At 43.3% G+C, this 15,927-nt stretch overlaps 3 protein-coding genes and 1 pseudogene across 5 annotated transcripts in view; 3 read left to right on the forward strand and 1 right to left on the reverse strand.

Annotated features, from left to right (window-relative positions):
- Positions 1–4,838, forward strand: part of LOC126608790 (rust resistance kinase Lr10-like) — a 43,569-nt gene extending 38,731 nt beyond the window's left edge. The window contains exons 1-2 of one of the 3 annotated variants that reach the window (XM_050276784.1): positions 1,607–3,500; positions 3,638–4,838. In XM_050276784.1, coding sequence (XP_050132741.1) covers positions 2,630–3,500; positions 3,638–4,764 — 1,998 coding nt within the window. In that variant the 5' untranslated portion in view covers positions 1,607–2,629 and the 3' untranslated portion in view covers positions 4,765–4,838. Of the gene's footprint in view, positions 1–1,606; positions 3,501–3,637 lie in introns of those variants that run through there. The other 2 variants (XM_050276785.1, XM_050276789.1) reach the window with 2 other exon arrangements.
- Positions 4,839–6,407: 1,569 nt separating this feature from the next.
- LOC126608812 (LEAF RUST 10 DISEASE-RESISTANCE LOCUS RECEPTOR-LIKE PROTEIN KINASE-like 2.1) lies at positions 6,408–7,811 on the forward strand (annotated as a pseudogene).
- A 2,938-nt stretch (positions 7,812–10,749) lies between these two features.
- LOC126608789 (probable leucine-rich repeat receptor-like protein kinase At1g68400) lies at positions 10,750–13,355 on the forward strand. Its single transcript, XM_050276782.1, has 2 exons — positions 10,750–12,151; positions 12,534–13,355. Exons 1-2 carry the CDS (start codon positions 10,801–10,803, stop codon positions 13,211–13,213), a joined length of 2,031 nt encoding a protein of 676 aa, XP_050132739.1. The 5' UTR covers positions 10,750–10,800; the 3' UTR covers positions 13,214–13,355.
- A 764-nt stretch (positions 13,356–14,119) lies between these two features.
- LOC126608805 (glycosyltransferase BC10-like) lies at positions 14,120–15,908 on the reverse strand. Its single transcript, XM_050276805.1, has 2 exons — positions 15,303–15,908; positions 14,120–14,847 (listed from the first exon to the last, which is right to left on the reverse strand). Exons 1-2 carry the CDS (start codon positions 15,891–15,893, stop codon positions 14,200–14,202), a joined length of 1,239 nt encoding a protein of 412 aa, XP_050132762.1. The 5' UTR covers positions 15,894–15,908; the 3' UTR covers positions 14,120–14,199.
- Between the last annotated feature and the right edge of the window lie 19 nt (positions 15,909–15,927).

Genomic DNA, 15,927 nt, shown 5'->3' on the forward strand with positions numbered 1-15,927 from the left:
CACATGGTGTGGGTTGCATGAAAATTGCAGACAAAGTAAAAGCAAAAGTTTGGTGGACATCATCATGAGTAAAAACATAATGATGATGCTTGCTTTTACTTTAATGATGATGTTTGTGGAAAAAAGGAAAGTTGATTCCTTTTTCTTTTGCTAAGAACCGAAGGGAGAGAGAGAGAGATTTGGCTCTCCTGAGAAGACATCAGAGAGCATCCAAAGGGTGAGAGCATTCGGCTCTCCCATGGGAAAGCATGGGCACAGGTGAGAGAAAATCAAGAGAGCTAGAGTGAAAAGTATTATAGTGAAAGAACTCTTGGGGTAGAGTGAGGCTCTTGGAAAAATTCTATGAGTGGGTGTGCAAGGGATTTGGGATTGGGTTATGTTGATTTAACTCATGTGTACTTGTACTGTTATTCTCATAGTGAAGAGCAATATCTCTCCGGGGACGTAGGCAGGTTTTTGCCGAACCTCGTAAATTTCTCGGTGTCTTTATTTCTTGTATTTTATTCTGTTCAACTGAGTGTGATTTTGGTGAGGTTGTAATCTGAATCTCGTTTCCGCACTGACAAACGGGCCAAGGCACAACAATTGGTATCAGAGCATCGTTGGAGGCTTTGGTTCGTTGGAGGTCCAGATTTGTTGTTCACCATGAATTTTTCAGTTGAGCAGTTTAATGGGAGAGGCGGTTTTACTCTTGGTAAATGAGAGTAATGGAAGCCTGAAGAAATGGAAGCCGTGTTCAGGGATGCTTAGATCAACTACGAAAGTTGATGTTGAGGAAGAAGACAAAGGCCTCTTTCTTCTTCCCTCACTTTCAGATTCGTACGAGAACCTTGTGAAACTTTACTGCATGGAAAGTTACAGTAAGTTTGGAGCAGGTGCAAGCTTCTTTGGTGTGGAATGATACACAAATGAGACCATGGATAATGGTGGGCACAAGACTGCTTAAGTTATTAAAGGTTGGAATCGTGGAAGAAAATTGGAAAGAGGATCTGAGAGAGACAACATGTTCAGATCCGGTTCCGGAGGCAAGGGTCCACAGTGCTACAGGTGCTAGACCGGGTTGTAGCAAGTTTGTGGTGGAAGACTTCGAGTATGCCCTCTAGGTACTCAGAAGCAACACTTCTCCTGGTGATGTTTAGTCTCAAGTGTTGCAGGGGTTTTGCAGCAGGTGGAGCTATAAGATTCACAGGTGATCAGATGGTCCTGAGGTAAGAGGAAGTGTGGGAATTTTGTCTGGCTCGATGGGTTGTTGCTGGAAACGGGCGCGCTGACGAGTTTCTAGGTTGCAGACAATGAAGAGGAGGAAAACCTGCTGGAGGAGACGAGGATATGTCGAGATCCTGTCTGAAGCTAAATGGTGATTTTTTAGCTTGCAGCAGCTGCACATGCATTGGCAGTGACTGAATCGGAACAGGACCAATAAGGTGGATTCAGTGTGTGCATGCTGGTACATAAGGCCAATGGACTTTGGTGATGGGTGCAAGGATTTTTGCATGGTGTATTCGCCAAGGTGGAGATTGTTGTGTTTGACTCATACATTTGTGAGTAATTATGAGTCATGTGTTAACAACAATGAAGTGACATGTGTTTGCTTTCGGTGGAAATATCACATGGTGTGGGTTGCATGAAAATTGCAGACAAAGTAAAAGCAAAAGTTTGGTGGACATCATCATGAGTAAAAACATAATGATGATGCTTGCTTTTACTTTAATGATGATGTTTGTGGAAAAAGGGAAAGTTGATTCCTTTTTCTTTTGCTATTTATTTTGCTAAGAATCGAAGGGAGAGAGAGAGAGATTTGGCTCTCTCCTGAGAAGACATCAGAGAGCATCCAAAGGGTGAGAGCATTCGGCTCTCCCATGGGAAAGCATGGGCACGGGTGAGAGAAAATCAAGAGAGCTAGAGTGAAAAGTATTATAGTGAAAGAACTCTTGGGGTAGAGTGAGGCTCTTGGGAAAATTCTATGAGTGGGTGTGCAAGAGATTTGGGATTGGGATATGTTGATTTAACTCATGTGTACTTGTACTGTTATTCTCATAGTGAAGAGCAATATCTCTCCGGGGACGTAGGCAGGTTTTTGCCGAACCTCGTAAATTTCTCGGTGTCTTTATTTCTTGTATTTTATTCTGTTCAACTGAGTGTGATTTTGGTGAGGTTGTAATCTGAATTTTGTTTCCGTACTGACAAACGGGCCAAGGCACAATAAGAAAACAGAAAAACACGATAGTGAGCAGGTGGAGAAAACTGAAGTGCGAAAAACACTTCCATATTGTATGCTGAATTTTCCAAGTCAAGTCTTGATTCTATATTGTCTGCTGCATATGAAATTTCCAAGTAAAGTAGCGTGTTGATTAGAAGTCTCTGAATCAACCATACATGCTGTGAAGAAATAGTACAAGTAGGTTATCTGAGAGCTCTGAGTTTCTTTCCTCTGTTCTCTCCCACTCTTCAAAAGCAGTGCACATCCTCCTGAATGCGGATTGTTCACTTTTGATTGTTCTGACCAAATTGGTCCGACGATCCAACTGGAAGAGGGAGCATACTCGCTTGAATTCGAAGGCACTCTATCATCTTCGATTCACAGAGATGCAGGAGCCTCAACGATGAAGTTTTCGTCGAGAGTCTTCTTATGATCTCTCACTCTCTCTCTCTCTCTCTCTCTCTCTCTCTCTCTCTAAAATTTACAATGAATCAAAACGTCTGTATCCTCCTCCTCATGATTTTTGTCCTGTCATCTGAAACGTCATTGGTTTTGGCTGTGAACTTTTTCTACCAAAACTGCAGTGTGCCCATTACTTGTGGCCGCCAAGACATTAGGTATCCATTCTACATCCAAGGCAAGCAACAACCCTTTTGTGGGTATCCTGGTTTCGAGCTCTCCTGCCAAGGCGGAGATGAAGACGGAGAAGCCTACCCAATTCTCCATTTGTCTGGTAACGATTACATAATCCACAACATCAGTTACCAAACCAGTTCTCTTCTTGTCTCAAATGCTCTGCTTTCACACTACCTAAACAACTCTGCTTGTACTAACCTGTCGTCAATCAACAACTTAACCCTCCCTAATGATCAGTTTAATCTGGCTCCAAACCAAGATCAATTCTTTCTGCTCTACAACTGCAACTCTTCGTTTGTCGATTCTTTTCAAAAGTACAAGATTGGTTGTAATAACACTTCGGTTCTTGCTGTGCCTCGGGATGAATACCCTGAAGTTGGAAATGTCCTGCAGTCCCAAAAGTGTGGATCGAGTGAGGTGGCGGCAGCGCATGGTGGAGGGTACGGGAATGTTGAGGCAGCGGGAATGAAGGAGGTGTTGGGGAGAGGGTTTGAGATGACGTGGAAGGCAGTCGACTGCAGCCGCTGCCAGAGTAGCGGAGGGTTATGTGGGTTTAATTACACCACCTACCATTTTAGGTGCCTCTGCCACAGTACGACTCATTCTGTGCGCTGTATGGACGAAGATGACGAAGGTGGAAACTTGGTCGCTAAAGTCTCCATAGGTAATTACAACTTTATTGCATTAACCCTCTTGCTTAGATTTGTTTTCCTAAGTTTATATGTTGTAATAAGGTTTATAGCCACACGGGATGCCTACCATTCGATCGAACACATCACTATATTTTCAACGTATATTCAGCAGGTGCAGGTGCAGGTGCTGGTCTCATATTTCTAATCGTTATCGTTTGCTGCTTAAGGGGAAAGTTATCATCATATAGATTTCTGTTCTTTTGGAAGAAGCAAAACCAAAATCTTCAAATTGTAGAGGCCTTTCTAAGGAGCTACGGGCCGTTACAAGTACGAAGATATAGCTTTTCGGAGGTCAAGAAAATGGCCAACTCCTTCAAAGAAAAATTAGGACAAGGAGGCTGTGGTGCTGTTTACAAAGGAAAGTTAAAGGACGGCTGTCTTGTAGCAGTGAAGGTCTTGACCAAACTAAAAGGAGATGGAGAAGAATTTATGAATGAAGTGGCAGCCATTAGTAGAACTTCCCATGTCAATGTCGTCACCTTGTTAGGCTTTTGTTTTGAGGGTTCCAAAAGAGCTCTCATCTATGAATTCATGTCTAATGGATCTCTCGAGAAATTCATATTTGATGCAAGTACTCCCAACGTAGGTCATGATCACTTGGGATGGGAAGCATTGGATCGAATTTCACTCGGCATTGCTCGAGGGTTGGAGTACTTACATCGTGGTTGCAACACAAGAATTTTGCATTTAGACATCAAGCCTCACAACATTCTTCTCGATGAAAACTTCACCCCAAAAATCTCGGATTTTGGCCTTGCCAAAATATGCAACAGCAAAGATAGTATTGTGTCGATGTTGGGAGCAAGAGGTACAGCAGGTTACATTGCTCCAGAAGTATTTTCTAGAAATTTTGGAGGGGTCTCACACAAGTCGGATGTGTACAGCTACGGAATGATGCTTTCAGAGATGATTGGAGGAAGACGGAACATCAATGTTGAAGCTGAAAATACAAGTGAAATATATTTTCCGCATTGGATTTACCAGCGTCTTGAGCTGAACAAAGAGCTTGGTCTGCAAAGCGTTAAGAACGAGGAAGACAAAGAAAGGGCGAGGAAGATGATCATAGTGAGCTTGTGGTGCATACAAACTAATCCTTCAAACCGGCCGGCGATGAAGGAAGTGATAGATATGTTGGAAGGGAGTGTTGATTCGTTGCAGATACCACCCAAGCCTTACTTGTCTTCTCCTCCAAAATCTCCGGCAGATTCTTCTACCACATTGGTATCAATACAGTAGAATCCCTGTATTTTACTTGAACAAATCTGTGTTTTTCTGAGGCAATCTAAATAATGAAGTATGCATTTCATTTTTGTTTTTGTTTTTTTTTCTTTTTCTATAGATGAATGAATCAAGACACTTGTAGTGACCCTCCTACTACGCGTCCCGCAATCATATATATATTCAAAACAAAATGTGTGAAACATTTGCATTTGTGGATACGTTCTTCCCTCTTGCCTCGTCTCCTACTTACACCATCAAATCGCAAGAGAAAATGAGTCACAAACGGCCAAATTCGTCATGACGTTTTACTAAATTAATTTCCAACGTTAGTACTAGGAGATGCTTGTCAGCTATGAAGCTGTTCGGTGATCACACAAATAAGAAGACCCGAGAGCATGGCGGAACGCAACATGTTTCACGACGCGACGAGTGAAAACTGAACAGTCGATCCTTTCCGTAATCTGTGTGGTTCAGAGGGGTTGCAAGGATTTTTGAATGACGAGAATGGTTTGAAGAGTCGGGATCAAACTATTTCCGGTGTTGGTCAATGGGGAAGTTTGAGAAGGAAACTCCCCTAATAGACCGTGGAAGTCTTCCAGTCAAGCAACATTTTACATGGTTAGTTCCCGCGAGTTTTCCAATCTCCCAAATTCCAAGTCAACTGGCGTCTTAATATACTGCAAACAAAGAATTCTGAACCTCTATACAATTCAGCAATCTTATTCTGAATTAGAGGAGGAGTAGATCTTATTTTTCTTCCTCTGCGGGTGTTTTCTTCTTGTTGATCAACTCAGAATTTTCGGATGGCTCCGGTGGCTTCTCTCCGTTCTTGCTCACATTGTGGTTCTGCACTCTGCTGAATATTCAGATGCGGAACCCTCCAAACATTCTCAAGCCCAATTCTGCAGTGACATAGCTGGCACCATCAGATTCCCCTTCAAAAGCATGGGAGATCCTCCCGGATGCGGATAGTTCACAGTCAATTGTTCAGTAGCCTCTCGGCCAAATATCCAATTGAAAGAGGGGGATACTGCATGAATTCGAAGGTCCTTTATTAACTACGATTTTTATCAAAAACAGTCTCCTTGCCGACCGCTTTAGAAAGGATCGCTGCAATGACGGAGTTTTCCACTACTTGAGTCTTCCCAGCGCTTCTCCAATCCCTGACGCAGTATTATTCACACACACTCTGACCCTTTTCAAATGCAACACCACCTTAGATAAAAATTCTTATCCACAACTCACTGATGGCTGCGGAAATGCTGACCATATCTAACGGTAGGTTACCTAGCCCCCCGCCGCCAGTGTGCAACATTCAGGTCCCCATGCGTTCGTCTCAACCCAACAAGCTCACTTCATCGACTGCTGAGTTTACCCTCCAAATGGTAAAATCAGACTGTTCTCAATGTAGTGAAAGAAAAGGTGGATGCCTGGTTGAAGAGGGAAAATTTAAATGCACCACCAGAGAAATAGGTATATACATTTACATGACCTTTTTTTCTCTCTGATGTGCGACAATCCGATTCCTTCTTCAAAGGATATAACTCTTAGTAACAGGAAACAGCTTATTGAAAACGCTTCTTTTTTTAAATGGTAACATTATTTTGCCACTTCTATCTTCTGTGATTTACCTAACAGCAGTTTCTTTGCAATTCATGTTGCAAGAGATAAGCAGTTGAAATTGATGCTTGGACTAGGTAAGATTGATATCTCTTCGTTTAAATATCTAATTGTTATGGATACTCATCTAGGAGCGTTAGAACCGAAGTACGGAAATCAATCATTCCCAATGCCTCTAGATTAATTTTCTAAGAATCATGGAAGCGTTTAAGCACGGTGGCAAAGTCAATTGAATTCTCTGCATAACATATCTTCAATCAAATTAACTCTCCCTTAACACTTGGTGCAGCTTCTGCTATCGTCGTTCTAGTTGTTATCTGCTGTTTCTTTTGGAAGAAGCGAATCCAAAATCATCGAATTGTTGAGGCCTTTCTAAGGAGCAATGGGCCGCTTCAAGTTCAAGGGCATAGCTATTCGGAGGTCAAGAACATGACAACTCCTTCAAAGGAAAATTAGGACAAAGAGGCTAAGGTGCTGTTTACAAAGGAAAGTCAGACGGCTGTCTTGTAGCAGTGAAAGTCTTGACCAAAGTAAAAGGAGATGGAGAAGAATTTATGAATGAAGTAGCAGCCCTTAGTAGAACTTCCCATGTCAACATTGTCTCCTTGTTGGGCTACTGTTTTGAGGGTTCGAAGAGAGCTCTCATATATGAATTCATGCCTAATGGATCGCTCAAGAAGTTCATATTTGATGCAAGTACTCCCAAGAAAGATCATCATCACTTGGGATGGGAAACTCGGGATTTAATTTCACTCGGTATTCCTCTAGGATTGGAGTACTTACATCGTGGTTGCAAAACACAAATTTTGCATTTCGACATCAAGCCTCACAACATGCTTCTTGATGAAAACTTTACCCCAAAAATCTCGGATTTTGGCCTTGCCAAACTATGCAATAGGAAATAGAGTATTGTGTCGATGTTGGGAGCTAGAGGTACAACAGGTTACATTGCTCCAGAAGTATTTTCTAGAAACTTTGGGAAGGTCTCACACAAGTCAGATGTGTACAGCTACGGAATGATGCTTTCAGATATGGTTGGAGGAAGAAGGAACATCGGCGCTGAAGCTGAAAATACAAGTGAAATATATTTTCCGCATTGGATTTACCAGCGTCTTGAACGAGACGAAGAGCTTGGTCTGCAGAATGTTACGAACGAGGAAGACAAAGTAAGAGCGAGGAAGATGATTATAGCGAACTTGTGGTGCATACAAACTGATCCTTCAAATCGGCCAACGATGAAGGAAGTGATAGATATGTTGGAAGGGAGTGTTGATTCGTTGCAGATACCACCCAAGCCTTACTTGTCTTCTCCTCCAAAATCCCCGGCAGATTCTTCTACCACATTGGTATCAATACAGTAGAAACCCTGTATTTTACTTGAACAAATCTGTGTTTTTGTAAGGCAATCTGAATAATGAAGTATGCGTTGCATTTTTGTTTTATTTTTTTCTATATATGAATGGATCAACACATAGGAGTGACCCTACTACCACCCCTAATTTGGTGTCGAAAGTGTTCTACCACAACTAAGCTAGGATCCAACTTACTCTGGGAAATTTATGTTGTCGCCAAATGGAATGATCGTGTAATGAAATAATTCTTGCGAAGCCATGTGATTGTATTCCGACTGACGGGAAGGAGAATCGGAGCCATATTACATTTCAGATATTGGGAGGAAACTTAACCCACCTATAAAACTCGTTAAGGGCGCGTCTACTATTCCATAACCAGATTGAAAGGAATTGGATTGATGTTGAAATGAAATGAGGTGGAATCATAATCAGATTCATGTTGAAGTTGTTTACTAAAACTGTCTGGAATCGGAGTAGTAATGATGTTGAGTCCATATAAGTTATTTACTAATTCACCTGAATCGGAATAAAAATCAATATGATTACTAATCCAGCTGAATAGAAGTATAGAACACTTCTTCTCTCTCTGCAAGTCTACGTACCATTCCTCTCCTGACCCTCACCTCCACCTTCCCCATGCACCCTACCCATAGGCACCACCTCTTCCACCTGCGAAGTATTTCATGATTTCTGGGTTTGTTGAGTGATTGCTTCCACATATTTGTGGGTTTGGATTTGAATTGTTTATTTTTTTGGGTTTGGGTGGTTGATTTTGAATCCGATTTGCGAGATACGTGGCTGGGGTTCTTAAGCTGGTGGGATGGGAAGTGAAGCACGTTCGCACGGGGAGGTGGCAACTAGAAAGTGAGGCGCAGATGCATGAAGGCAGGGTGCGCATGGAGTGGTGGGCTGTTAGGTTGAGTGGCAGACTTGAAATTTTAGAAATAATGAGAGGGTCATAATAGGTATAAAAAATACATTCCTGATTCCCTCCTTCACCCGGAGTCCAAATACCTCACCCATCTAAGGAGTCCAATTCCTCCAATTTGGGGAGTTGGATTCCTGATTTTGTGTGGGTCTCTTCCCTCAGGTTTGGTATACGTTTCAATACTCCGTAATCGGAATTCAACTCCTAATTTTGATTCTGGTTACGGGTGCGTAAACATGCCATTAAGTGTAGGGTTTTGTCGTGAAGTAGACCTAATTGAATCAATTCAAGTTAAAACTGATTTTTAAGGCTTTTTTGGGGCTTGGTTCAGCCATTGGGCTTGTTTAAGAATGAAGGCTTTAATTATCGTCTGGAATTTTTCTTATGAGCAGATCTTTGGTATTTTTTGCACAAATATATACATATAAAACCATGCGACCATCGTTTTCAATGTTCTATGGCGCACTGCTGAAAAAGGTTCATAATAGATTAAACTATAAGTGCACTTGTATTATTCTAATGGATTAAACTATCAATCTCTATGATTAAATCCTACTTTAGACCAAAACAATCAACGATATGGCTCCAAAGTAACAAATTAAGAATCGATTGATGCTACTTTTGATAACATAACCTACATTTGGACATGTGAAAAAGAAGAAGAAGAAAAAAGTGATATCAACAAGCCACACACGGCTATCATGAGCTTTTATGAAACTTGTGTTTCGCTAGAAATTTTGAAATGCACATGCCCCATCATTAACAAACTATATTTTAAAGCATCCTGTCAATATCATATGCGAGAGTAATGAAGCAACTGTTCAAAAATCACATTTAAGCATGAAACGTCGATACTTCATCACTGCACATTGGATTTTAATTACTTCACCACGATCACGTACCTCAAAATAAAAATATGAAACTTTGACACGAACAACTTGAAATGACTCACGAATCTACTCTAGTGGAATTACTTCAAATTCATCTGTTTGATCACTTTTTGTTTAGAGTATTCACATGTCCCACATTGAAAATACAAAACAAAGTATCAAAATCTCACCAAAACATAACAAAAATAGGATAAAATAATATAATGTGAAATCGACTCATCAGTAGCCTTTAAGCAAAAAATGATAGATTGATCTTATTCTTACTATAGAGACAAATTTTAGTAAAATTATTTGACAATGAATTGGATCGAAATGAAATTGACTAAAACTTAAAATATAAGAAGTATTATAATTTTGTAGTAAGCGTCTTACAAATGATGTAGTCATGTCTCTTACAAGCCATAACAAACTTTAAAAGCTCAATCACTAGATTATTTCTTTTGTTAAGAGTCTACATGATAAGAATCCAAATTATGGGACGAGCAAGTCAAATAAAACAATGATGCCAACGTAACAATGTATTAAACTGTTGTAAACATACTACGCGTCAAAACGTGTTTTAACTCGCTTCTGCATCGCATGATTAATTTGAGACAACATCTTCGTTAGATAAACAAGTGATTGTTACGAGTATGCAAAACTGTCCTCGTATTAATTATGCGAGGCTGTTTTAGTCGATCCACAGGACTCGTAAATTAAAAATAAATAACATAGTTGACTAGAAACTCATTTAATGGAACATGTGAAATCCTCAGACTCATACGACCTAGTGCACGCGCATCAGCGGCAGATCGTGCGAGTACGGTAGATCGTCCGATTTACTAGACAAGAATCACTCCTTCGGTATGGATCTCGGAGCGCGCCCGAATAACTCTACCCACGTCCCCACGTTTCCGCTCCTCCTCCATCCGGGAATGATACTCTGCGGCAGCACACAAATACCATTCCATGAACCCCCATCGCACTCCCTCTATCCCTATGTCCCCGGCTATGATATCTATCAGGCGATGTAAAACGACATGAAATCCTAGCGTTACACGGCTTTATACGTTAGACACTGTCACACTGTCCGCTTGCAGTGAAAGGTCAAGGGCATCCGTCATTTTATCGGTAAATTGCATTGAAACTCCTCTACTTCCCAATAATTACACCAACGTCCCGCCAACCCTCATTAAACTTATTTTACCAATTACTACTGGTACCCAAGAGATTTCACTTGTCTCCCTCACTTACTCTCTCTGCTCTCACTTGCAGAGAAACAATGGCAGCCATGGCCGCCGTGGCCACTCTTCTCCTCACGAGCTTCTTCTTCGCTGCTCTCCACGTCTCTTCAAATCCAGATACCGAACCTCTCCTATCATTCAAAGCCACGTCGGACGCATCCAACAAGCTCACCACCTGGAACTCCACCTCCGGTGACCCGTGCACCTGGACCGGCGTCTCATGCACAAATAACCGAGTCTCCCGACTCGTCCTCGAGAACCTCGACCTCCGCGGCTCGTTCGAGCCACTCACCGCGCTAACTCAGCTGCGAGTTCTGAGCCTCAAGGGTAACCGCCTCTCCGGCCCCATTCCGGACCTTTCCAACTTCACCGCCCTCAAACTCTTATTCCTCTCCTACAACGATCTCTCCGGTGACTTTCCCGCCTCCGCAACCTCTCTCTTCCGTCTCTACCGTCTCGATCTGTCCTACAACAACTTATCCGGCGAGATTCCCTCAACGGTCAACCATTTGACCCATCTTCTCACTCTCCGGCTCGAGGCGAACCGTTTCTCCGGTTCACTGTCGGGTCTGAGCCTGCCGAATCTGCAGGACCTCAATGTGTCTGCGAACCGTCTGACCGGCGAAATACCCAAGTACTTTTCGATTTTCCCCGTAACCGCTTTTGCTGAAAACCCGGGTCTATGCGGGTCTCCGGTGCAGAGCTGCAAGGGTACATCAAACGACCCGACCCGGCCTGGATCTGACGGAGCCATTGCGTCTCCTGTAATGCCTGCTGCTAACCCAACCGTCGTAGCGTCGTCGCCGAGTTCGTTGCCCGCGAAATCAGCGCCGAACAAATCGGGAAATTCTCACCGTGTTGGTAGCGCGAAAATGAGTCCGGAGGCTCTAATCGCCATCATAGTCGGCGACGCTTTGGTTCTCGTGCTGGTTTCGCTGCTCCTGTACTGCTACTTCTGGCGGAATTTCAGCACCAAAATGCGGCAGGGCAAGGGCGGCTCGAAGCTTCTAGAAACTGAGAAGATCGTGTACTCGTCGAGCCCCTACTCCTCCGCCCAACCCGGGTACGAGCGGGGTCGGATGGTGTTCTTCGAAGGAGTGAAGCGTTTCGAGCTGGAGGACTTGCTCAGGGCCTCGGCCGAGATGCTGGGGAAAGGCGGGTTCGGGACGGCGTACAAGGCGGTTCTCGACGATGGCAATGTGGTGGCGGTTAAGAGGCTCAAGGATGCTCAGATTGGCGGGAAGACTCAGTTCGAGCAGCACATGGCGGTGCTGGGGCGGCTCAGCCATCCCAACATTGTGAGCTTGAGGGCGTATTACTTCGCCAGGGAGGAGAAATTGTTGGTATACGATTACATGCCCAATGGCAGCCTGTTCTGGGTTCTCCACGGTAAATTTTCTCACCTTTCCTGCTTAATTTCTGTTTGGTTGCCAAGAATTTTAAAAAAAAAATTATAGTTTAATTTTGGGTTGCAATTTCCTGCGTTTTTTATTTTCAATTTTACACTATTTCGAATTTTCAATCATCCCACGGATGAGTGGACGGTTCTGTACTGTGTAGGTCAAACGGGGTCAAATGGTAGGGGCTTTTTTTGTAATTTTGTGTCTGTTCTGTCTTTTCTTTTACTTTTGTCTTGGTTTCTTGCTCGCTCATTTTCCTTCTTTTCCGCCTGAATATGACCAAAAAGCGCCCAACTACGCAGCATTTCACGCCTTTACATGAATTGTCCTAATTGTAATTATCGTGAACTTATGAGGGCTAAGTTGAACAGGAAACCGTGGACCCGGTCGGACTCCGCTGGACTGGACAACGAGGCTGAAAATCGCAGCCGGAGCGGCTCGAGGCTTGGCATTCATTCACAGCTCGTGCAGTCCGCTTAAGCTCACCCACGGTAACATCAAGTCCACCAACATCCTCTTAGACAAGACCGGTAACGCCCGCGTCTCCGACTTCGGACTCTCCGTCTTCGTGCCTCCTCCGCCCGCCACGTCGTCCGCTCCGCGATCCTGCGGCTACCGCGCTCCCGAGACGTTGGACGGTCGGAAGTTGACGCAGAAATCAGACGTGTACGCTTTCGGTGTTCTCCTGCTGGAGCTGCTCACGGGGAAGTGTCCCTCCGTGGTGGATAATGGCGGGTCCGGGGGAGGATACGGTGGGCTTGTGGACCTGCCCAGGTGGGTCCAGTCTGTGGTCAGGGAAGAATGGACCGCGGAGGTGTTTGATTTGGAGCTGATGAGGTACAAGGATATTGAGGAGGAGATGGTGGGGCTTTTGCAGATTGCAATGGCTTGCACGGCGGCTTCGCCTGATCAACGTCCCAAGATGAGCCAGGTGGTGAAAATGATTGACGAGATTCGGGGCGTGGCTGGTTCGCCGAGTCACGAGGCGGGCTTTGAATCCATGTCCGAGTCGCCGTCGTTGTCGGAGGACACTTACGGAGCAAGTCAGTGATCGCACCACCAACCATTTTTAACGGTGTCTTGGCTTCGGCTCTCTTGCCCGCTTATTTAATCTCTCGTTTTCGTTTGTGCTAGTTTATTTACATGGATAGCAACGATTTTATTGAACTTAAATGGGATTTCGTTTAATTAAATCGATTTAGGATTAATATTAACAAAAAGGAAATGTAACAATCTGAATCTATGTGCTGAAGTACATGATAATCTGCGATGCAAGTCTCAGCACATTTCCGGCCATAACCACTCCTCGGGCCACTCATAAGAGCCGCCATCACAATTGGGCTCTTGTACTCCATCGGATGTGGGCCGCTCTTGTATTTAATAAACCAAGTAGGTAGGCATGACTAGCTGGTTACTTACTTCTTTGTTCTCTAGTCGACAAATGGTACCAAAGTGACATTCGTTAAGGTCAACACGTACTTCTTTGTTCTTTAGTCGACAAATGGTACCAAAGTGACATTCGTTAAGGTCAACACTTACTTCTTTGTTCTTTAGTCGACATATGGTACCAAAGTGACATTCGTTAAGGTTAACACGTACCGAGCATCTTCCTCGGGCCTGGGGTACGAGAAAACCAACTCCCAAGCGCTCGGTCTGATAGTTTTATGTCCCTTCGTAGGCTATTGCTCCTATTGATGACCAACATGTGGCTTAGGGTTGATGTGTTGACAAGGCTTGCCCCTGAGACTTCATGCTATAAAATTGTCAGTTTTGCCAACTTGTTACAACGGTCAGAAAGTAATGATGCTCGGCCTAATTGTTGATAGTCAAACCAGACCATCGCATGGTGGCTCGCATGGTGGCTTATGTTGTAATTTACTAATTGATCTTGTACCATGAAAGTAACGATTTAATTTCTAGACTGCAAACAAAAAAGAATTAATATTGTGGTCCTATATGTTGTAATTTGCTAATTTGAAGTTTGTTCTCTTCTTTTCTTTTTCTCTGAAGCAGTAAGAGTACAGTAGCCATGAATATCTATGTGTTGAAGTGTATGATCTCCCGTGCAAACTTGAGCAGGTTATCCAAAGCAGTTGGCGGGAACTTCCTTGCGAATAAGAAACAAACATCCGTACTCCTCCCATTGTATTCACATTTCCGACCAAAACCATTTCTCAGGTCACTCAAAAGCTCCGCCGTCACATTTTCGCTCTTGTACTCCGTCGGGTGTGGGCCACCCTTTTCCCAGTCAACCCAGGTCAACGTCCTATTTGCATTCTTTGCTCCAAATTTCATGTACACAAACGTTGGCAAATAATGTTCATCTGCAAAACAGTAGTCTTTGCATTTCATGAACACTGGGAAGTATTTTCGGTCCGATACGAATTCAAGGGCAAGGTCTCTATCCGCTTGGAACCACTGCGACCCTTTTCGCCATTGATCGATTGTGATTCCCGGGTAGTCACTGAGTTCATACCGGCCACGTCCCACTCCACTGGGATCGTCATAGACCTCGACGAAAGTTTGGGTGGAGTTCATAAGGTAGGAGTAGACAGTGGAGAAGTTGTAGAGGGGAATGCATGCTTCTGAGAGCAGAACAAAACGCTGGTTTGAGATGTCGAGAAGAGCATTCGCCAGGAGGCGGCGCTCTGCCTCGATCAAGCTCACCTTCCCCCATTCCACTTCCTGCAAATGGTACATGTTGTAGAACAGAAAATAGTGAGACGAATTGGCTCCACCCATATTGTGGAAATTATTGAGAATTACAATTTTTTTTTTTTTTGGTGAACTTGAGAATTACAATTATTCATAGATGTCTGATTGTATGACTTAGTGCGGCTAGTGTGACATATACTTAATCCAAAATGGGATCCCACATCTGTCTCACAAACAATTTAACAAGCATAGATAGTAATATAATTTTAAAATTTTGTGTGAAATATTGAAAGTTAGGACTCCTTATGAAATTTAAAAACAAACAACGCAGAGGGTGTAAAGGTAGGTAGTCAAAAATTAATTTACTTCTATGGTTTTATAGTCTGTGTGATGAAACTTGAGTTACAATTTCAGTTCTGAAAAAAAAAAAATTCAAAGAAATATAGCATTTACTTAGTGCAGACAATAGGGGAACAAAAACTGACCTGACTCGGAATTCTCCGGCCACGAAAAACTGGAGTTTCGGTGTACGATGAGTGATTGTAGGACGGACTTGAGTGCACATAAATTGAGTACAAACCTTGATGCCCTGCAAAGAACTTCTCCCACAATGTTGCCAAAACAACAGGCCCCCTTGTCAAGAACATGAAAGCAACTTTTGGAACGAGATGGAATGGATATTCTGGAATCCGCGGAGTCATGGAAGCTCTCCACAGCAGTTCCGAATTGTTCATGTCGTGAAACGCCTTCGGTGGTTTCAGATAGTCCTTCAACCCTATGCGGGGAGGACTTGACGAAGCGGATGTGTTGGTCGCAACAACGGATATTGTTGGGGAGGTTGCATTTGGCATTAGGGTTTTTGAAATATTGGATGGAGGAGGAGGTGACATAGGTGAGAAGGGGAACTGTGCGAATTGTAGACTGCCAAATGAAAACTCCTTGAGATTGCTATGTACAACTCCGAGGGTTAATCCGAAAACAAAGAGCAGGAAATGTGAGAGGAGATTGCGGAGGTGGCGTTGGAGATTGAAGGATTTTGGTAAAAAGCTTGGAGAGTTTGGATCTTGAGCCTTCATGTTTACAAAGAGATTAATTATAAACCTGTTATAA

This window comes from Malus sylvestris, chromosome 16 (genome assembly GCF_916048215.2).
Source record: "Malus sylvestris chromosome 16, drMalSylv7.2, whole genome shotgun sequence".
In the NCBI taxonomy this organism is placed as follows: domain Eukaryota; kingdom Viridiplantae; phylum Streptophyta; class Magnoliopsida; order Rosales; family Rosaceae; genus Malus; species Malus sylvestris.

What these genes read in the sequence shown, in the direction of transcription:
- LOC126608805 (XM_050276805.1), bottom strand. Translation starts at nt 15,893, where the DNA reads ATGAAGGCTCAAGATCCAAACTCTCCAAGCTTTTTACCAAAATCCTTC. An exon ending in GCCGGAGAATTCCGAGTCAG is followed by an intron (nt 14,848 to 15,302) that starts GTCAGTTTTTGT and finishes TACCATTTGCAG; the next exon opens with GAAGTGGAATGGGGGAAGGT.
- LOC126608789 (XM_050276782.1), top strand. Translation starts at nt 10,801, where the DNA reads ATGGCAGCCATGGCCGCCGTGGCCACTCTTCTCCTCACGAGCTTCTTC. An exon ending in CCTGTTCTGGGTTCTCCACG is followed by an intron (nt 12,152 to 12,533) that starts GTAAATTTTCTC and finishes TAAGTTGAACAG; the next exon opens with GAAACCGTGGACCCGGTCGG.